The 22,658-nt window shown below is 37.9% G+C and overlaps 2 protein-coding genes and 1 pseudogene across 2 annotated transcripts; all 3 read right to left on the bottom strand.

Moving 5' to 3' along the window:
* Positions 1-1,605: 1,605 nt before the first annotated feature.
* LOC115772718 (B2 bradykinin receptor-like) lies at positions 1,606-2,535 on the bottom strand. The gene has a single exon (XM_030719111.1). It carries the CDS (start codon positions 2,533-2,535, stop codon positions 1,606-1,608), a length of 930 nt encoding a protein of 309 aa, XP_030574971.1.
* Positions 2,536-5,368: 2,833 nt separating this feature from the next.
* LOC115772717 (B2 bradykinin receptor-like) lies at positions 5,369-6,616 on the bottom strand (annotated as a pseudogene).
* Positions 6,617-16,616: 10,000 nt separating this feature from the next.
* On the bottom strand, positions 16,617-18,591 carry LOC115772936 (B2 bradykinin receptor-like). Its single transcript, XM_030719392.1, has one exon. The coding sequence runs from the start codon at positions 18,574-18,576 to the stop codon at positions 17,566-17,568; it is 1,011 nt and encodes a 336-aa protein (XP_030575252.1). The 5' UTR covers positions 18,577-18,591; the 3' UTR covers positions 16,617-17,565.
* Between the last annotated feature and the right edge of the window lie 4,067 nt (positions 18,592-22,658).

The following is a 22,658-nucleotide window of genomic DNA, read 5'->3' as shown; positions in this document are numbered from 1 at the left end:
AATTCATGCATTTATTACTTCTAGGGTGGACTATTGTAATTCGTCACTATCAGGCTGTCCTAAAAGCTCCCTGAAAAGCCTTCAGCTGATCCAAAATGCTGCAGCTAGAGTACTGACAGGGACTAGAAAGAGAGAGCAGATTTCTCCCCCATATTTCTCCTAATATTCCAGCTACCTAAAACAAAAGACACAGAACAGTAAAAACCACACCAAATTAAATGTATGCATACCTTGTAGGCAAGAGTCTGTTCTCAAGATGGAAAAAGAAAATGTGAGGAAAAAAAAGATCTACGCTCTCCCATAACCTTCTCATATGGTCTTCTGACTCTGACTTGCTTAACTTAAACGAGAAAGTAAACTGATATTAAATGCCAGATAACAAATATACCAGATGACTCATTCTATTGCCACTTCATCTGCTCCTTAGTTGACCCTGCCTCTGTTTTTACTCTCCTGTGTTCATTATATTCATTATATTTATTTTTCTTAAGGTATTTCCTCTGAGGTTATTTTATAAATACATTTGAGCTTGTTGTGGACACTTCTAAAGAAAATGATCCACCTATAAAGACAATGGCAATATGTTAGATGTAATTGACAATTCACAAAATATTTATGTATTTTTATGCATCCTGTGGGATAAGGGATGACATTTGCTCTCTTTCGGGTGTCTTTATATTGATTCAGAGGTTGTTTTATAGCATATCTGACACTGATGTGGTCTGGAAATGCACAGAACTAAGCTGTTTGACTATGCTCAGAATTCGGATAATAATCTTTTCTTGCTAATGTAGTATTCACTCAGTATTGAAATTCAGCACATAATGAGCTCATCAAGTTTGTGTCATGGTCAGCTGTGTGGCAGGTACAATATGGACGCAAAATGCAGGATTCAAAAACAAGGTTAAACTTAATTCAAGTTTTAATGCCAAACAAACTGGTTTACAAAGCTGGACAGGACCAGATGCACAGACTAGGAAAACAAATCAAACAGACATAAGTGCACAAAGCAGGCAGGGAGCCAAAGCCAACAACATGACAAACGACAAAGGAAAAATGCAGACAATATATACACACAAAGTAATGAGAGGAGAGAGGAAACATCTGAGGAGAGCAGGTGGACAGAGTTTCACTAATAAGCAAAACTAAACACAACACACGCGGAACAGGAGACTGGAAGTGAATAAACAGGGATACAGAAACACAGACTTGTCACCACATGGGGAGACAGACACACTGAAAAAAAGTCACAAAAAAGCAGGGAGGAACACTAAGGAACAAAACACAGGGAGACCCAAACTCTAAAGGGGGGGGAGGACAACACACAAAATATAATTACACACACCAAGGATGAACAAGGAACACAGATAATATGACTTCCGTAAGAAAAGTAGCATTCAAACATGTAATGTCTGAGTGACTGAAATCCAGTACACTTCCTCTGATGCTTGGATAAATGAATGCCCATTTCATCATATAAAATCATCAAAGCACACATTCTAACTCAAAACATCACAACTCTGCAGATAAGTTTGAGGAATTATTAAATTTCAAACATGTCAGGCGTGTTTGTGTGAAGCCAGATGTTGCTGTGTTTGCATTACTTCAATGCTTGAAGAATTCCTTTGCTCTTTTCCGGAATCTTTTCCCAAAAATGATGTAGAGAATGGGGTTAAGGACACTGTTGAAGAAAGCTAAGTATGCGGAGACCTCTTGGTACAGTATCAGTATGATGTGACAACTCAGCATACCAACATGTTCCAGCACAACCAGTATCCTGCTCACACGGAATGGCACCCAGCAGATCAGGAATGCCAGGAGAACTACCAGGATGAGAGTGGTGGTCTTCTGCTCTGTTCTCCAAGTGTTTAAACCTACTGGTAGCCTCTTATTCATAGCCTGAATGATCCTGACAGTGCAGAAGAAGATAATGGAAATAGGAATGATAAAGCTGAACATTATGGTCCTCATCTCAGACATCAGAAATTCATTGTCTGTGTAGTCAAGGTCACATGACACTGTACCATTTGACCAAGGCTCAAATCTTAACTTTCTGTAGATGAATGTAGGGAGAGCAAAGGCCAAGCCAAGACTCCACACAACCAGGCATCCCAGTTTGGCATTAAGTGGTCTACTCATCCTTTCAAGGGCCAGCGGGTGCACCAGTGCCAAATAATGATCTATGCAAACCAGAACAATGAAGTAGATGCTGCAGAATGCATTCATGTTGATAACAGCTGGTACCAGCTTACAGAAGACTTCAGCAAAAGGCCAGCTGTACTTATTTGTTACATAATCAGCCCAGAAAGGCAAACTGTACACCGGAAGAAGACCAACACCAGCCAGGTTGCTCAAGTAGATCTCAGCCACAGTGCAGGCCTTCTTGTGGAAGCAGAAAACCATCAGTACAGATATATTAAAGATGAGTGCAAGCACACTGATGACCAATATGTAGGCTGGAACCAGAGTGAAGATTAAGCTAGTGTCATCAATGATACAATGACTTTCATTTGTGTTGCTTTGGTTCCCAGACATCTTTACAGTGCCAAAACTCAGGATACTGCAGAGAAACAAAGGACAGCATAACAGATAACATTATTGACTTGTAGACATTTTTTCCAACAAGTTTTTGGAAAAAACTGTTAGTTAAAGGCCCACTGTATGCACAAAAGACTGATCATTGTTTATCAGTACCAACCCAACAGCTTTTTGCCTGCATGTTAGCCACATGCTGTATTTGTGAAATGCAACTATCTCGTGTATTATGACTTATTTGTAGACCTTACAACTTTACAAGTTGTAAAGGATCTTCTTGTCCATCAACTATTTAAAAGTAAATACATACAAAGTTTAACTATCTTTAAGAGGTTTTTCAGTAAAGTAAGTTTTAAAAAGAAATTAAATATAAATTTGTATATATGAGTTTAATTTGTAACATACTTGCTATAGCCAGCATTTCTGTGCAGTTCAGTTATTAAAAATGCTTTTATTTAGGTTTTATTGGGAAAAGAAATCACACTGATTCTGTAAATGTCTCAAAACCTCATGCATCAAATCTGATACACTTCACGTTACAGGGTTGATGGCATTATATGTGCCTTTGTATTAATACAATGTTCTTATTACATGGGGCTAAAAAGAAAACACTGTTCGTGAAGAACAATGATTCAACAGATAAGTTAATGTACCTTGCAAATATTCCAGCTACATAAAACAAAAGCCACAGGACAGTAAAAAACCAAACCAAATGAAATGTATGCGCATACCTTGTAGGCAAATAGTCTGTTCTCAAGATGGAAAAACAAAATGTGGGGGGGAAAAAAACCCCGTCTGCACTCTCTCAGTACCTTCTGCTATGGTCTTCTGACTCTGTCTGACTCTCTTAAGCAGACAAGTCCAAGGACGGACATATAAGGCTTAGGAGGTATAGGGTTAACTTGAATGAAAAAGTAATCTGATTTTAAATTGATGCCAGATAACGACTCTCACTTTTACCACTTCCTTGCCTTAGTCAACCCTGAGCTGAGCTGTTCAGGTATTCTTTGGTAATGATCAGATAATATCAAAGGTTTTTATTGCTCATGCTGTATTCACAGAGTACATAATCAGCTGAGTATATATGAAATCATAAAAAAAAGAAAAGACTCCATTAGTAATTTTTTTTTTTTCTGTGTATATGTCCTTTAAGAGTTAAACGCCTCATTTTATGATTTACTTGAGCCTGTAACACCAGACAGAAAACACTCCCTCTAAGGTAGAAGGGAAAGAAAAGGAATGCACACATGTAAAGAAAGCTCTTAAAATGTGTAGTTATCCCAATTGGGTTTCAGCAAATTAGCAAAGATAAGAAAGAAGGTCAGATACCAACAAGAAAGAAAGAGAATGACAAGCAGAACCTCTACATTGGAGAAACCAAACTGAACCTACTGCAGCGTTGAGAGTAGTGACTGACTGACTTCCACATGAAGTGAGTTACAGTAATCCAGACGAGACAAAATAAAAGCAGGGATCACTGTTTCAAAGTGCTGCCTAGAAAGAAAAGATTTTACTGTTGCCAGTCGCCTGAAATGATACAAACAGGACTTCACCATGGCTGAAATTTTTTTCTGGCCCAGACAATGAAAAGTGATTGATAAAACATACAATAACTTGAAAAGATTTTTTTCAATTATTGAGCTCTAAAGGCTTCCCAATATCTACCAGCTGCATAATATAAAAGCTATTACACAAAAGACTGTTCATTGTTTATCAGTACCAACCGGCCTTTTGTGTACATACTCCTGGCGTCTTTCAGGTTGGTTTGTGAAATACAACTTTTAATATTCACTTCTAGTTATTATTACTGTGTTGAGGGAAGTAGGGTGTTGCAGCACCCCTTGGTGCATATCCATCAACTATTAAAAAATAAATACAAACCTTCATTTACTTTCAGTTTCTTTTTTGCTTGTAAACAGGAGCACAACAACCCATGAAAATGGTTATGTAAAAGTTAATTTTGGATTTCTTAATGAATCTTTGAAAAACAGTAAAACCCAGCAGACTATCAGTATCAACAACCTGCTCCTGCAATACTCATGACAGCCCAAGCTATTTCTTTGCTGTCAAGAGAGCAGAATGTTTCATAAGGTATAATTAGACACTGGTGGCATGATGAGAAGTTTCAGGGTGGATCCTGAATACATACTTTTTTGGAGCATCCGTAATAATTAAGATCAGTTTTTCATGCTATGGCACCATACAGACAACACAATTAGTCGCTGTCCTGTTATTAAGTGCTAGCTGACACCTTTGTTTTGTCTGTGAATATGTGAATATAGGTCATTGTTTTGCCAGGAAATAACAGTGTGAAGAGTGTGTCATATTAGTCTAAATGTTCTGTGTTACAACAGTTTTCAAAGCAGGGGAGCATGCAGTATTTTAAATCTGGCTGTGCCTATGAAAGCATAAGAGGATCCTGTAAGAACTTTTTCATAAAAACATGTAACATTTGAGTCACTGAACGCCACCTTCTCTTAATGAAAGAAATGGGCTATCTTCCAACAGGAGAAACACTCAGAGTGCTCAAAGCTCACTATATTAAGCAGAGTCAGATTGGCAGCTCCTCCATATCACTTCTATGAAATAAATATGTAATATATTTTGAGAAACATGTTAAATACAGAATTTAAATTAAACCCTATACAGTAAGATTTGAAAAACAGTAATGTAATCTTTCTCTTTTATGCTTGGATGAATAATTGCCATTTCATTATATAAAATCATCAAAGTACAATTCCTAAATCCAAACATCACAATTCTTCAAATCAACTCCAGGCTTTCCCAGCTTTCGAACTTGTCAGCATGTGTGTGCGAAGCTGGATCTTTCCATTCAAGCAAAGGTACTCTTCCATTGCTTGAAGAGTACCTTTGCTCTATTCTGGAAGCTTTTCCCAGCAATGATGTTGAGAATTGGGTTAAGGACACTGTTGAAGAAGGCTAAGTGTGTGGAGACCTGTTGGAAGATGATCAGTATGATGTGACAACTCATAATGCCAACTATTTCGAGCACATGCAGTATCTTGCTCACATGGAATGGCGCCTAGCACATCAGGAATGCAAGGAGAATTGCCAAGATAGGAGTGGTGGCTGGGTGTTTAAACGTTCCCTTAGTCTGTTTCTCAGTGCTCTAAGAATCTTGAGAGTGCAGAAGGAGAGAATGGAAACAGGGATGATGAAACTGAACATTATGGTAATCACCTCATTGCTTGTGTGGTCAAGGCTGCATAGAGTAATATTTGACTGACCCTGAACTTTGTGCCTCTTTCCTATATTTATTTCTCAAGGTATTTTCTCAGAGATCATTTTATAAATATACTTCACCCCTTGCGGACATGTCTAAGTAAAGTTGTCTGTATATAAACATCATGACAATATGTTAGATGTTACTGATATTTCACAAAATATTGTTTAGTGTATTTGGAAAAAGCAGTAGTTTTTCAAATTTTCAAATTGTCAGCAGTGACATACGCTTGTCTAAATTTTGTACATTTAGTTGTACTAAACAGGCAGTTAATAAGTTTGAGTCGGATCATCACAGGAGCGAGCAGTTTGTGAAGGATGACCAAGAAGAATAATCTTGCTGAAAAACAGTTTTATAAAGTGGGGACATCCCTCAGTGTCACTTCTAATAAAATAAACACTGGTCAGGCCTGTTTGTGTGAAAATGTGTAACGCTGCTTCAAGAAATCTTTTGCTCTTTTCCTGAAGGTTTTCCCAGCAATGACATAGAGAATGGGATTAAGGAAAAGGAAGTAGATGCTGCTGAACCCATTCATGTTAATAATAGCAGGTACCATTTTGCACAGGTGAAAGGCCAGTCATAGCCCGTTCCTATATAATGAGCCCAGAAGGGCAAACAGCACACCAGAGCAATATCAGCAGCAGCCAGGATGCTCAAGTAGATCTCAGCAACAGTGCAGACCTTCTTGTGGAGGCAAAAAACCATCAGCACAAACACATTGAAAACAATTCCAAGCACACTGATGACCAGGATGTAGGGTGGAGGCAGAGTGAAGGTCAAACCTCCTGGTTCAGGAAAACACTGACTTTCATTTTCATTGTTGTGGTTTCCAGACATCTTTACAGATCCAAAGCTGGCAGGGACGCTGCAGATAGATGACAGCAAACCAAATAAAATATTATTTTAAAAACAGCTTGATGCTAACTTTTTTATTTTTACTAACATATTTACTATGATGATATGAAATACAGAGATGTACTTAATTCTGAGCAGCATTGATATGTACTGCAAAATGCTCTAGCCGTTGTTCCAGTTAGTTCCCAAAGAGGTTGGCTGAGCACCAAATGAAGGCAAAATTTAGGCTCAGTTTTGCCAAGAACTTGACTTTGTGACTATCAAACCTCTGTGACAGCTGGGATAGACTCCAGACCCTGAATTGGATAAACAAAAAAAGAACATGTCTTTCAGTGTATGCATATACTTTCTTGCATTTGTGCAATATTTCTAAAATTAGAAACGTCTTGTCTGAGAGTGATGCTATAAGTCAGGCCCCAACTTATCTTAAAGACCTAATAGTACCATCTCACTCCAGTAGAGCACTTTGCTCTCACACTGCTGGCTTACTTGTTGCTACTGGGATATTTAAAAGTAAAATGTGAGGCAGAGTTTTCAGCTTTCAGGCCCCTCTTCTGTGGAACCAGCTCCCAGTTTGGATTTGGGAGACAGACACCCTCTCTATTTTTAAGATTAAGCTTAAAACTTTCTTTTTTGATAAAACCTCCCTTAGTTATGATGCAATTCATTCAACTTTTTTTACTCTGCACCACTCTGAATTTAATTGTTAGTTATTATTAAGCTTTGGCTATTTTCCACAGCTAGGCTATTGTCCTGTCTCTCTCCCCTCACCCCAACATGGCCGCCCCTCTCTGAGCCGGGTTCTGCAAGTGGTTCTTCCTGTTAAAGGGAGTTTTCCCTTCTGGCCAGAACCTATCCCATCCGTAATAAACAAAGTAATAAATGAAATTAATTGAATTTTCTCTCTGATATTGTAGCATCATTATCTGCCAATATAAAACAGATTGAGGTGACTGCTGTTGTGAAATGGTGTTGTGAATTTCTTGCTTGCCCAAAGAATGAAAACATGTTTTTCTTTAAAATCTAACAATTATTTTACATAAGGATCCAGTATTGTTACATACTTAAGTGTGGTTTCTTTGCACAGAAATAACAATTAAAATTTTACCTAAAAATATTCAAACATTGAACTTACTGTAGTTATGCATCAGCAAAACATAAACATATTTGTTATTGCACAGAGCTCTAAATTATATTATAAATATTATATTTTGCCAGCTTCATAATATAAAAAGCAGTTGCACAATAGGCTGATAATTGATTATCACTACCAACCCAACACACTTGGCCTGCATGTAGACTGCACAGTATATGTCAGTTTGTCAAATGAAAGTTTTTCTTGTGTTCTACAATTTAAATAGTAAATAAATAATAGCAAATAGTAAACTGTAGTAAAAGTTTATATTTGTTGCGCAGGGAAAAAATATAAACAGTTATAAACTGGGCCTTTCTGTGTGGAATTTGATCTGCCTGTGTCTACGTGGATTCTCTCCAGGTACTCTGGCTTTGTCCCACAATCCAAAGGCATGCATGGGGTTAGCTTAATTGGTGATTCTAAATTGCCTGTAGAATTGGCTGCCTCTTTATGTTAGTCCTCCAACAGACTGGCGACCTGTCAAGGGTGTACCCTGCCTCTTGCATAACAGCTGGAAATGGCAGAAGGAAGCAGAAGTAAATAGATGGTATATGTCCTGTGAGAGTTTAATGCCTCACTTTAAAACTGAATTTTATTAAATTGGCTCCATGTGAAAGAGGTCACATTTATGTGTAACTAATGGTATGAGGCATGCAATTTTCCTTTCAAATGAAGATTTTTCTTTATGTTAATGCTATTCAGTTATGTAGCAGTTTTATTGTTGCATTAATTCTGAAAGCATTTCTCAGAAAGCAACAATTAGCGTGAGCCATATGATCCATTGATTACATCTATTTGAGATTCTCAAGAAACTTGGTACAGAATCCAAGACAGTAAAGGCCACCAGAGGTGGCAAAAATATAGAAATTCTTTACTTAAGGAGAAGTACAGATACTTGCATTAAAAAAATACTGTGGTAGAAGTTGAAGGAGTGATTCAACTTCTTTACTCATACATTAAACCTAAAGTAATGAGCCTATTGTGAAAATGTAAGGATTAGAAGCTGGGCCTTGGTGCAGCCTCATTTCATCCTGTGCATTAAAACAAGCTGTAATGGCATCTTCTCTTTTGGCCACCCTCCCTCTAAAACAACTTGTGTCTGATTGGCTGCTCCTCACAGACATGAGATTTGAACAGCAGCTGATTGAGGCTGGTGTGCTTATAGAACTGAGCGCCTGAGATGAGTATGGCAAGATATTGCTCTCACTGACATTATGCAAAACCAAAAGTAGAAAAAACTGCCAAGTGTGTTTACCAGAATGTGTGGCCTGACCTTTCAGCATTTAAGGATCACTCATATATATTCTGATGCTGATATTTGAAAATTCTGCCATGTTTAATATGACCATCCACCTTTTTACTGTTATATATAGCTGACCCTGAACCATCCCTTAGTTATACTGCTGGGGGACTTCCCACAATGCACTCGGCATCAAGTCTCCACTCACTGCTTTTTACTCGTCATGGGCTTTAAAGTCAGTGCTGCATACTGTATCTGTTTTGCCCTTTGCTCTCATTAGACTTACGTTGAGTTATCAAAGGTAAGAATAGCTGGAAAACATGCTTTTCTAAGTGGCCGTTGAGTTTTGTTGTAAGTGAAAATATTTGTTACATATATGTATACATAATATATCATATAATATCATATATTGTATAATAATTTGCAATGATTGCATGGTATGATGTACTTATTCATGCGTCTTTCCTTGCACATAAAAATAAAAATTTACACCACAAAGAATTTGAAATTTGAACTTACTATAGTTACGTAAGAGCAAAACTTAAACTATTTGTTTTTGTGTTGAGCCCTCAAAACTTTCTGCCATCTAGTAGATAACCTATCAGCTGCATACATAGAAAGTAACTGCAGCTCAAGTTATTTGTGTCCAGTTATTTATAACTCAGTGCCTATTATTCATCATCTACCCCTGCCTAATGTCTGTGTAATCAAAGTAAACACTTATAATCCTACCCCTTATCTGATTTTTACTGCACTACAAGCCTCTTAAAGTATGTTTAAAAAGAACAAAGAAAACAAAATGAAAAATACAAAACTATTTGCTTAAAAGTAAATTTTGCCCACAGAGTGAGCTGCCTTCGTGGAGGCTTATGCTCTCAGAGTGCTTCTTAGTAATTAGTGTTTATTTGTTCCCACAATGTCCCTTCTGTGGGACTATTGGTTATTGTTATTTTCTGTTTTATTTTGTTAGTGATTTGTCTCCTGTGTTTGTATTTAGTTTTACTTCCCCCGTCTCATTAATCACCTGCTCCTTGTTTTCCATAGTTGTGTTGAGTGCCCCGAGGAGCAGCCCGAGTCTTCTGAGCCACCCAAGTCTTTTGATGCACTCGAGTCTTCTGTGCCACCTTAGTGTTCTTAGTAGCCCTGTCACCTGAGCTACCTGCACCTCATGAGTCAGCGGAGTGAGAGCCCTTTGCAGCCCTGCCTGAGCCTGAGCCCGAAGGTCCCGAGTTGCCTGAACTCGAGCCCAACTGAAGTGTGTACCATTTATCATCAGGGCATTAATTCCCTTTTAAGCTACATGATTTATTAACTTACTTAAGTGTTTCCAAAGAGAAGCATTTTGACTTTTATTTATCAACTGGGTGTGATATATGGTTTTTACTTTGCATGATTCTTAAACTTTCATAAATAAAAACATAAATTTTGCTGCGTGAGAAAAATGGAGCCAAGTAAAGTTTAAAAATCAGGCAAAGGACATGAAGAAAAATAAACATTTATTACATTGAGTATTTTCTGTTTCTTTTACATAAATCAGCTCAGTTATGTGCATTTCCTGACCACATTAATATCAAGTGTGTTATAAAACAATCTCAAAAACGATCAGTAAAAATAGAAACAGAGAGAGAGAGACTGCAAACACTGTCACAGGACTGCATGATAGAGCACCTAAATGCAAACATGTGGAGACAAACTGTGGCCCCTCCGGTGACCGGCAATGATGAAGCAGGGCAGGAGACCCACAGCTGGGGTGGCACCTTTCAGGTGGTTCAGGAGTCAGCCGGCGACAAAGGTGACAGGATATCTCGGGGGGCTGGAAAAGTGGCCAGCTGCAGAGATAGAGAAGATCCTTCAGTGGCTTAGCAGATGGCCAGCTATGGTGGAAGTGGAGACCCTCTGGGGGCTTGACTGGGGGCTGGTGTCAATGAAGCAGATGGGACCTCTCTGGAAGCTTGGCAGGTGGCCAGCATCAACAGAGGGGTCAGGACCGCTCCAGAGGCTTGTGAGGACAGCCATGAGAACCCAAGGCTTATGACGAAGGAGGCAAAGACTTAGCAGGATGAGAAGAGCTTCAGAGAAAGCAGAGAAGGGGTCAAAGATAGTGACATAGCCAGTGACACTGATGGAATCAGGACATGTGTCGTGTAGTACTTGAGAGGATTGCTGCATCTGTGTGTTTAATTTAGTTCACATAGAGCTCAGGAAAGAAGGAGAAGGAAAAATGCATTGATAAAACAATAACATCCTTCCATCCTCTTCCGCTTTGTGTGGGTTTTCTCTGGTTTCCTCCCACAGTTCAAAGACATGCAGTTACAGGGGTTAGGTTAATTGCCCATAGGTGTGACTGTGAATGGTTGTCTGTGTCTCTGTGTTGGCTCTGCGACAGGCTTCGACCTGTACAGGGTGTACCCTGCCTCTCACCCTATGACAGCTGGGAAAACAACATAACAACATCATTATCATCACCACCATCTGAAAGCTTCATACAAATTATTTAAGCAATGCAAACAAACCATGATACAATCAGCATTCAGCTGGCAGCAATGCAAGGCCAATCAGGACGGGAACAATGCTGAACTATGTATTGAATTGTATGACAATAGAGACTTTTCCTCAGTTCTTAAGGATGTCATTAAACTGGAATCACACACCTTTGAGTCACCTCCAGACCTAATTAGAAGGAGTCAACCCTTTTCCAAAACAACCCCCAGACCCTGAGGGGGGCACTTGTTATCAGATGGTCAGTGGTCAGTAAACTAAAGTAGTGTGGTTGACACAGAGGAACTCATTGAAACATTGCTCTAAGCCAACTTTATTCTGACTGGCTGCCCCTCACACACACACACACACACACACAGACACAGACACAGACACAAAAAAAGAACAGTGGCTACTGTGCTCACAGCCAAGAGCAGAGCTGTGTGCCTGAGGTGACGTCAAGGATATCACTCTCACTGACATTATACACACCCAACACTCTAAATACTCCAGAATCTGAGTGTTCCTTTCAAATATGTTTACTTCAGTATTTGAAACTTTGGTGAGATTTAATATCAGTATCCACCGCGGTACTGGTACCTACTATACATGAATAATCAACTTGTACGTCTGGATATTGGTGTCTGAATATACAATGATGTGTTTGCAGATGATCAGTATGATGTGACAGCTCAGAATGTCTTTCAATGCTTCACGTGCTCTTTCAAATACATCTAGCACCCTGCAGATCAGGAATTCAATTCAGTTCAACTCAGTTTAATTTATATAGTGCCAAATCACAACAAACAGTCCCCTCAAGGTGTATTATATTGTAAGGAAAAGAGCTTACAACAATTACAGACAAAACCCAACAGACAAAACGACCCCCTATGAGCAAACTAACATATTCATCCTGCTGTAACCAGGTTTCTGTAAGGCACAAGTGATCATTGTGTTGATCAATTTTTAAATCATTCATTAACAGGCAAGGGTGTAGGAATGAGTTTACTATTGGAGGGACACAAATCAGAAACCTGACTGATCCGTAAATATGCTGAGCAAAGCATAAAAAAATGCTATTTGATCTTTTACTTTCTTCTTTTTCTAATGTTTCTTGAAAAATAGTGTCATGTACACCTATAATATTGCATGTATAATTTACATGTGTATGTTTTATAATCGTAAGACGTGGGTAAACCACCAAACAAAATGGCTTGAGTCTTTTATCAAGCATAATGACCATGTCATTCCAGGGCTGTACGTGTACTATATCAGGTGGCCGCACTGGTACTAGTAGGCTAAATATTTCAGTAGCACAAAAATAATTTAGTAGCACATGCAAGTGCAAAGTTTGATATGTTTTATTGGTTGAAAATATGTAATACTGGTCAAAAATGCATTTATGTAGGTTGACTGGCAATAGAACTGGTTCTTTAATTAAACAACATTCTGACATATAATTTCTGTTTATATAAATCATTTAAATATCCTCCTTCCCATATTTTGAGCTGTGAAAATAAACCTCCTACAAATACATATCAATTAAGGTCAGCCACCAGCATTGGACCTCTTCATTAAATCCAATCATTAGCTTTTAAAATTGAATGAATGAATGAGTTTTCAGCAGTGAAAGAGGAGTATGCTGTGGTGCAGGGCATTCGTAACTGTGGCTCATGAACACAGTTACATTTGCAGTTAATGTTATTATGTTTCATCTTTCAGACTCACAATACAAAAAGTATTTGTAATATTTTTGTAATATTTTTGAAGGTGAACCGATGGATTTGTAGGGTTTGAGATTTTTAGTCAAGTTATCCACAGGTTTCTGTTAGAGTGTACGTAGGCTGCCATGACAGACTGCTACTGCCGCTGTACGGTTTCATACTTCCGGTTAGCCAAACTCAGAGCCAGAGTTAATGGCAAAATTCGGTTACTTTGTTCTGTAACGGGCGACTTTATTAGTTGGAACATGAGCTTGGGTTCAACTTGTGCTGTTGTCGGTTGTCACTACATAAGTCTGTACATTTTTTCCAAATTATTTTATTCTGTAAATTTGTTCTTTTCCCCCAAAATTATACTACCCAGTTGCACATCCTATTACTGTATTTTTTCTTGTTTTAAGTTTTCCTTTAAAGTACAGCCTCTTATTTTTTTACATTATTTTATTTATAGTGTGACACTACAGCATACAGTCTATACAAAGCTTTAACAATGCGTGGCTTCCACATGTAAACATGTAGCAGTTAGCAAAATGACAGCTGTGTATCTCCCCGATCACAGCCTTCGACCAGTCCAGTGTTTCTGTTTCAGTGATCTGAACATTCTGATATCCAGATAAGTGATGTACCTTCAACAGAATAGCTGCCACGTGACTACGTGATTTCCCTAATCGGAACAGCTGACTGTCTCCACCACTCCACTTTCCCTTAGCATGACCCATGCCAAGTCCTTAGCTTGGCCAACGCTCTGGCTCGGCTCTACAGCTGCTTTAAGGGAAATAATGTTGCCTTGTTTGTTCAGCATTACTTTATTGATTTTATTGCAGTGAAGGTAATTATAGCCTCGGTGCTCTTATAATTACATGATTCCTCGCCATCAACACCTTTTGAAAAAAACAAGGTATTTAATAATGCCAATGTAGCTGACTTCGGGCCATAATTTCATGTCATTTACCCAGTCAGTGAGAAGTGATGGGTGAGGCACTGTTACTGAATTGTCCTCGCTGCTTTTTAAAACATCCTTGCAATGTATCCGCTGTGGTACCATTTACGCCAGGTAAAAGAAACTGCAGTGTCAAAATGTTTAAATGAACAGCAACCGCGCAACGTAAACATTGCAAACGGAAGTAAAATACTGGCTTCCGCTATGAATTAGGGGTAATGGCGCGAAGTCAGGAATACTGTGGATAGAAAACCATAGTTTTGTGTAGTTTGTTTTTCAGATCTCAGATCTGTACTGTACAATAATGAAATGTCTGTTAAAATGCAACAATTAATGTGACTCAGAAAGATCAGAAGTATCTTAGATTAAAGTCTGAATCTTATTACCTGGAATACAAACAAAAATGGTGAATTGCACATTTACGGATGTGACATGGTTACTGTTTAATTATTATTTTTAGAACACGGAAAAGTAGAGGCAGAGGTCCAAAAAACAAAAGGTGATCTGTGTATTTAGGCTGTTAAGTCCACAGAGCAAAGTAAACGAAGTTCACAGGAGGACATAGACAGAAACCATAAAGAGCACAACAGCTGACAACTCGACAAAGGAGAAGAGGAGCCAGGACTATTTATACACACAAAGAAAAACAGGGAAGTGTAAGCACGAAGGAGCACTCAAAAAAAACTTTTTTTTAATAATTTATTTGAAAAAGCTATATCAAGTGGTTCATACAACTAAGAAAATGAGCGTTTTGCTGTATTTTACTCTAAAATGTTGAACTGACTCAATGAAGAACCACTGCGTTAACATGTCAAAACACACTAAAGAAACAAACGATAAAAGAACAATGAAATCAGACTATTGTTGGATTTGCAAATTAGGCTTTAAGTTTACTTGAGTCATTTGTTATTTGAATGAAATACTGTTGAAATAACACAAATGATTCATATAAACTTTAAAGAAACTAACTCATTCAGTAAATCCAACAAAAGAGGATTCTTTAAAACCAACTTACAGTGAAATTTTATTTTTGTAGTGTACGTCTTGAATTTGGGTCCTGTCGCATCACAACTCATGACACTTTAATACTGTAGAGTTTTTACCTTGTAATATAATGTGCCTTGGAAAATGGCGCTATAAATAAAGTTGAACTGAACTGAAATAGGTGACAAGACACAATCTTTCTACAGAAATCTTGTGGTGTGTTAATGAAATATAAGATGATGGATAGCTTAGTAAAATTAGTAGATGACACTGGAAATTTCAATACAGTACATTGCAACAATTTAGATAATGATCCATAGCTGTGAAGTATTTCTTAATGCGTGTTTATCTTTGCACATAAACAATAATTCAGTTTAGATTCTGTTTCTGGATTCAATGGATTCTGTTTAGATCTCTTGGAATCTGTCAATATGCTCATGAAACAAATCTGATACATGCAGACCGCTAACAACAGAAATGATGTAGGGACCTGGGTGTTTACATTTTAACAACTGCGTGTTGACAGTTCAGAGCCTTCCATGGAGTGGACAAGTAGGCCTGGAGTTCTTTAATTCTTTGTAATCTAATCACAGTTTACCAAATAAAGGCTTTTTGGAAGAGCTGAGAGCCACAGTGACCCATCCATTCTCTTAACTGTTTATCCAATCCAGGATCGTATGCTGCTGGAGCCTATCCCAGCTGTCACAGTGCGAGTCCAACACATAGAGATGAACACTGATGCTCACATTCACCACAACTGACAATTAAAATAATATTTATTACATGTCACGTACGGTATAACACTGTGAGAAAGTTAACTTAAATTAGGATGTGCATTTTATTTAAACTGTTATTTTTGCTGGTTTCAAATAAGCCTTTTTCTGGCATGCACTCATTCAAAAGCTACACAAAGTTTTTCCTGCTTTAATCATATTGATTCAACTTAGTTTGTCCACACCCCCACTCTGTGTCCCACCAGAGGGGTTCCACTTAATGTGGAAGTGCAGAAGATTTAACACTGTAAAACTCATGATGGACAACCTTAAGAAAAGCATTAAAAGTAATACTTAGTGTATTTGTGAGTCCCCATGACATTCATCACAGGGGACTACAGAAGTCGGAAAAGTCTTGGTTTATTTATTAATGTCAATAAATGAGTGTGATTGAGATTTTGTATTTACATTGACCTCAGTGTTACATTAATTTCATTATATAAAAGTTTCACAATGAATACACAGAAGCAGTCAGCAACAGTGAAGTTTGTGTATAAAGAGACATACAATTCACTGTTATTCATATACTGTGATGTGCATGCAAATATTTACACAGTGTGCAGCTAGTTCTTCTGTGTTGGCAGGTTAAAACTGTCATTTTCATATCACAAGAATAGGAAAGGAATATTTTACAGTATAATTTACAAAATTAGGAAATATTCTGTGGCTTAAAAATATGACAGGTTTGTTTGTTTTTTTTAAGTTCATCAATAAAATATTCCAAGTCTCTAACAATAAAACCACGTCATATACAAATCCAATGTGGAACATCTATTAAACTGTGTCAATAGTGTAAACACTTGACCTTCTTCCATCTATTTTGTATGTTTCTTCCATTATCTTGGCTTAGATTCTCTAGAAACTTGAAACAAAGCCCAAGACAGTAAAAGGGATGTTTGCAGTTTCTTTCCAGCTACATGGTTTTATTCTTGGACTTGGACTTATTCTTGGACTGATTCACAGTCCAAAGGAATCCTCATTTATCTTTTACTGGCCTTGGTGAAGTCCCTGGTTTCATGCTGTGTATAAAACAAGCTGCTCCTTCTTTCCAAACCAAATTGATTCTGGTTGGCTGCTCCTCACAAAAAAAGACTTGAACAGTAGTTGGTTGTGGCTGCTGTGTTCCTGAGATGACAACATCAAGGAAATCACTCTCACTGACATTATGCACAGTCAAGACTCTAAATGCTCCAGTGTTACTTTCAAATATGTTCACTTCAGTATTTGAAAGTTTTGTGAGAATTAACATGAGTATCCACTACTGTACTGGCACATACTGCATATGACTGAAAATAAGAAAAAGCATAATAGGACCTCTCTAGGAAAAGTAGAATAAAAACATGGAACATCAGAGTCAACAAAACTAGCACCCTTCCTTCTCTTAACTAAATGCATAAATTATGTTCCAGCTGGAAAAACACTCAGAGTGCTCAAACATTATTACATCAAGCAGAATCAGACTGACGCCCCTTCAACATCGGACCTAATAATCAGCATATATGTCTGGATATTGGTTTCTGAAGAAACAGTGTTACATAAATAATGTTAAATAAACCCCATGTATTCAGATTACATAAACAATAATATTTTCTCTTATGCCTGGGTAAATAATTATCATTATATAAAATCATCAAAGCTCAAAAGATCACAATCCTGCTGTTCACCTTGAACCATTCTCAGATAATTTAAAACTTGTGACACGTGTGCGTATGGACATGAGGCTGGCTCTGCTTGTTCTCTTATATTCCCACTGCTTGAAGAGTTCCGTTGCTCTTTTCTGGAATGTTTTTCCAATGATGACATAGAGAATGGGGTTAAGGACACTGTTGAAGAAGGCTAAGTATAGAGAGATGTATTTGTAGATGGTCATTATGATGTGACAACTCAGAATGTCAACTTTTTCGAACACGTCAAGTATCCTGCTCAGGTGGAATGGACCCCAGCAGATCAGGAATGCCAGGAGAACTGCCAGGATGAGAGTGTTGGTCTTCTGCTCCGTTCTTTGAGTGTTTAAACTTTCCATTAGTCTGTTTCTCAGTGCTCTAATAATCTTGAGAGTGCAGAAGGAAATAATAGAAACAGGGATGATGAAGCTGAACATTATGTTCATCCCCTCAGACACCAGATATTGATTCTCTGTGTAGTCAAATGTACATATAGTAACATTTGATGGAAGTGTAACTAACTTCCTATCAATTAATGCAGGGAGAGCAAAGACCAAGCCAAGACCCCACACAAACAGACATCCCAGTTTGGCATAAAATGGCCTACGTATCTTCTCATTGGAAAGCGGGTACACCAGCGCCACATAACGATCTATGCTAACCAGAACAAGGAAGTAGATGCTGCAGGATGCATTCATTTTGATTGCGGCAGTTACCACTTTGCACAGGCTCTCAGTGAAGGACCAATTATTTCCCTTTCGTACATATTCAGCCCAGAAGGGCAAACAGCACACCAGAATAAGGTCAGCTCCAGCCAGGTTGCTCAAGTAGATCTCAGCCACAGTGCAGGCCTTCTTGTGGAGGCAGAAAACCATCAGCACAAACACATTAAAGGCAATTCCAAACACACTGATGACCAGGATGTAATGTGAACCCAAAGTGAAGATCAAACTCCCTGGTTCAGGTGAACACTGACTTCCATTTGTGTTGTTTTGGTTTCCAGACATCTTTACAGGGCCAAAGTTGGCAGGGACGCTGCAGAGAAGAGAGGACAGCAACACAAATAAAACATTATTGGAAGCTAACTTTGACAATTTTTTTTCATTTCTTTTTATTTCAGGAGAGGAAAGGAGATATTCAGGTAGCTTAATCTGCTGAAATTCAGTTGTCATCTTTAGAGTTTTTGATGCAGTAACGTTAATAAAGACGAAATGAGTGGTTAAAGCTGTCACCATTATATTTAGGGCCAAGTTTACTAACGGTCTGCACCAGCATAAAACCTTGTTTTGGTGTCAAAAAAGCTACTGTGGGGTGGGGGTATCAAATAGGCACAGTGACGGTTTACAGACTGAAAGCTGCAGGGGAAATTAGAATGATGATGCATTTGGAAAAATGCACCCATGGGAGTCGAAATTTGTTTGGGTGATCTAATAGTGCCTACATTTATATACAAAACTGCAGTCAGTTCATTGCAATAGTTACCTGCAAAAGCAGCTAAAAAAACGAGGACGCCTGTTGAGTGAGAGTGAAGTCCTAATAAAAATAATACAGTGTAAGCAGTGTGATTTTGAGATACAGGTGCCCCCCTCTGATAGAAACTGCTAGGACTGTGTGAGGTCTGAGAGTCAGGTGCAGCACAGGATTTATCCAGAGGTGAGCCACATTACTACAAACTATTCCACCGTATAAACCTGGAATCTGTGTAACATCTGACGTGTATGATGTAAGAACACCAAATGTTATTTACCATCAGAGCATTTCTGTGTCAGTGCGCCCATTGCTCATTTGTGAGGCTTCAGGAACTTATTGTAGTTGATATTACATATATTAAGATTCGGACATTAATCTGACACGCCAACACAGTCACATTAACGGCGATATTTTCACCGACATTTAAGTATGGGATACATGGCTCAGACACAGAGAAGAAAAAAAAAAAAAACTAAATGAAAAACGCTGAGTGCGCACTGCTCAGAAAAGACATGCAGAAACATTTGAATTTATTTAACCTCAGTTCAGTTCAGTTTCAATAAAATACATGTACTTGTATTATCCCTGAAGAGCACAAAGCGACTCACCTCCAAACATGCTGACTGAGGAGTCAGTGAAGAGTTACGGCACAGAGTTAAAGTTTTGGCACTGCGCTCTAATACACTCGTCATAGTTAGGCACTGTCATAACATTTCCCCCTTTCAGTTCAAACAAATGAACCCTCCAACTATCACAAATCCAACAACGAAAATAAGACATGTTTTTATCAGCATTACAGTTAGCGTTTAACATGCGTGCTGCAAATCTTAGCAACCCCTTTTTATAAAATTAATTTAAATATCCTCCTCCCCAAAATTTTGTGCTGTGAATGAAAAACTCCTACAAACACGTATCCAAGAAGGTCAGCCACCAAAATACCTGCTGTGTCCACAGTCGCAAAATTGATGCTGCGCCTCTTCATTAAATCCCGACAGTAGATTTTCAGCACTGAAAGAGGAGTATGCTGCGGTGCAGGGCATTAGTAAATGTCGCCCACAGACACAGTTATATTTGAAGTTAACGTCATTAAATATGTATTCGTAGGAGTTTCCCTTTCAGAACGACAATACAAGAAGGAAGAAAGAAATTTTTAATCAAGTTATAGAAACCCGCAGTTTCGTGTAGTTTGTTTTAGTTTTTCTCTCAGATTTGTAATGTACAATATTGAAATGTCTGTCAAAATGCAACAATTAATGGGACTTTTTTTTTTGTGAAGCTTAGAGGCTCTCGTTTGTTATAGTTTCCTGGTTCTTAGTTTTATCGTTTAGGTTGGGTTTCTAGTCATCTAACAATATTCTTTGTCTGCAGTTCTTTTTTTTCCTTTCATTTTGCTAACTCTTTGTGTTTATAGTTTCCTCAGTATTCCCTCTGTGCTGAGTTTATTCCCGTTTCAGTTGTTGTTACAGACTTCCTCTTTTATTTTGGTAGTTATTGGTCTCGTGCATTGAGTTCACTTTTACTTCCTCACATCGCTCACTGTCTCGAGCTAAGTGTAGCTGTCTCATTAGACTACAACAATAAAATCTCACTGTAAGTTGGTTCTAAAGAATCCACTTTAGTTGGATTTACTAAACAAATGAGTTTCTTTAAAGTTTACATGAATCATTTGTGTTATTTCAACAAAATAATGTGCACTGGAAAAAAAGATTTTTTGGATTTACTTAAAAGTTATGTGAATTGGTTCCACCCAGCTGCAGGGTACCTCCTAAGAAACTGAATGTTTTACTAAAATACTGAACTGCCTCAACAAAAAAAACAAAAAACATTGTTAACCTGCAAAAACACAGTATTTAATTGAAATAACACAAATTACTCAAGTAAACTTAAAGCCTAATTTGTAAATCCATCCATAGTTTGATTATTTATTTATGAGTCTGTTTTGGCAGGTTAACCCAATGGTTCTTTGTTCAATCAGTTCAACATTTTACAGTAAAATGCAGTCACTTTTTAGGAGTTACTTGATACAGTTGTATGGAACCACTTGAAACAACTTTTTAAAATAAATTTTAAAAAACTCTTTGGAGTGCTCCCTTGTGCTTACGCTTCCCTGATGTTCTTCATGTGTATAAATAGTCCTGTCTCCCCTTCTCCTTTGTTGAGTTTTCGACTGTTGTGTTCTTTATGGGTTCTGTCCGTGTCCTCCTGTGAACTTTCTTTGTTTTGCTTTGTGGACTTAACAGCCTAAATACACAGATCTCCTTTTGTTTTCTTGAACTCTGCCTCTCTACGCCTTTTATTTGGGTCCTGTCACATCACGACTCATGACACTCTACTACTGTAGAGTCTTTACATTGTAATATAATGCACCTTGTGAAGTGGTGCTATAAAAAAAAAAAGTTGAAGTGAATGTTCTGCTTTGCCCAAACAATGAAACAAGTGAAAGGCACAGTCTCTAATCTTTCTACAGAAATCATGTGGTGTGTTAATGAAACATAAGATGATAATTATCGGAGTAACATTAGTAGATGGCACTTGAAATTTGAATACCTTGCTGTTTTATAGCACCCACATTTTCTGCAGTTCCTCACATTCAGAAGAATATTTTAATGTCTTCATTATGTGTGTGCGTGTTTGGATTCCCAAAAAATGTTCTTACTGCATGAGAAAGCTGATCAAAACACAAAACATGTTGAGACAATTCCAGCCTAGATGCTGACATGTTACGCCCCAAAAATATCAGGTCTCAAAACCTGCATAGCTGGTAAGTTAGCTGGAGTCTTTTTTATTGTGCTTCTGTGCAATGTTATTCACAAGTAATGGTAAATGGCATGAACACTGTTCATGCTGAACAATACTAAATTGTTAATGAACCTAGCAAATACTACAGCAACAATGAAAAAAGTAGAAACCCAGAAAAGGAAAAACCAACACAAATTAAGCCTGTAAAACCAGATGTATCATATTTGATACGACTTCTTATGAGTTTCTGAGACATCTACATCATTAATGCGACCCCACCCCACCCCCAATCCCCTGAAAAACCTTAAGAAATTGCACAAAAATGCTTGATATGGCAAAAATGATACAAAATAAAACTCAAATTTGCAAATTCAAATTCATATTTAATTTGCAAATTTGTTCCTTTTTAGAAATTTGTTAGAAGGTTCAATGATCACTCTGGTTTCCAAAAAATTTGAATGTTTTGGCAATTAGTTCATAATTCAGGCTTTACAGTGGTAAGCTTACCTTGCAAGTAAATGAATCTGTTATCCAGATTGGGGGGGGGGGGGGGGGGGGGGGGGGGGTGTCACAACAGACATCTACTAAACAGGGGTCCCTCTCTGACTTGCTTAAATGAGAAAGTGAGATGATTTTAAACTGATGTCAGACAAAGACTATGAATATGCGGGATGACTCACTGTATTGCCACCTCCTCTATTTATCAGTTAATCCCTCCTCTTTTTTCCCTTTTCAAGTAGGATTGTGTGTCTCTTTGCACTATTTACTGTATTTATCACTGTACTTATTCAGGTATTGTTTTGTAGACTTTTATAGATTTGACCTTACTGTGAACATAATGTGGCCCGGCTCAAAAGCTTCAACATAAAGTGGAGACTGA

This window comes from Archocentrus centrarchus, chromosome 22 (genome assembly GCF_007364275.1).
Source record: "Archocentrus centrarchus isolate MPI-CPG fArcCen1 chromosome 22, fArcCen1, whole genome shotgun sequence".
NCBI lineage: Eukaryota > Metazoa > Chordata > Actinopteri > Cichliformes > Cichlidae > Archocentrus > Archocentrus centrarchus.
This window is presented reverse-complemented; position numbering and strand designations above follow the sequence as displayed.

What these genes read in the sequence shown, in the direction of transcription:
- LOC115772718 (XM_030719111.1), bottom strand. Translation starts at nt 2,535, where the DNA reads ATGTCTGGGAACCAAAGCAACACAAATGAAAGTCATTGTATCATTGAT.
- LOC115772936 (XM_030719392.1), bottom strand. Translation starts at nt 18,576, where the DNA reads ATGTCTGGAAACCAAAACAACACAAATGGAAGTCAGTGTTCACCTGAA.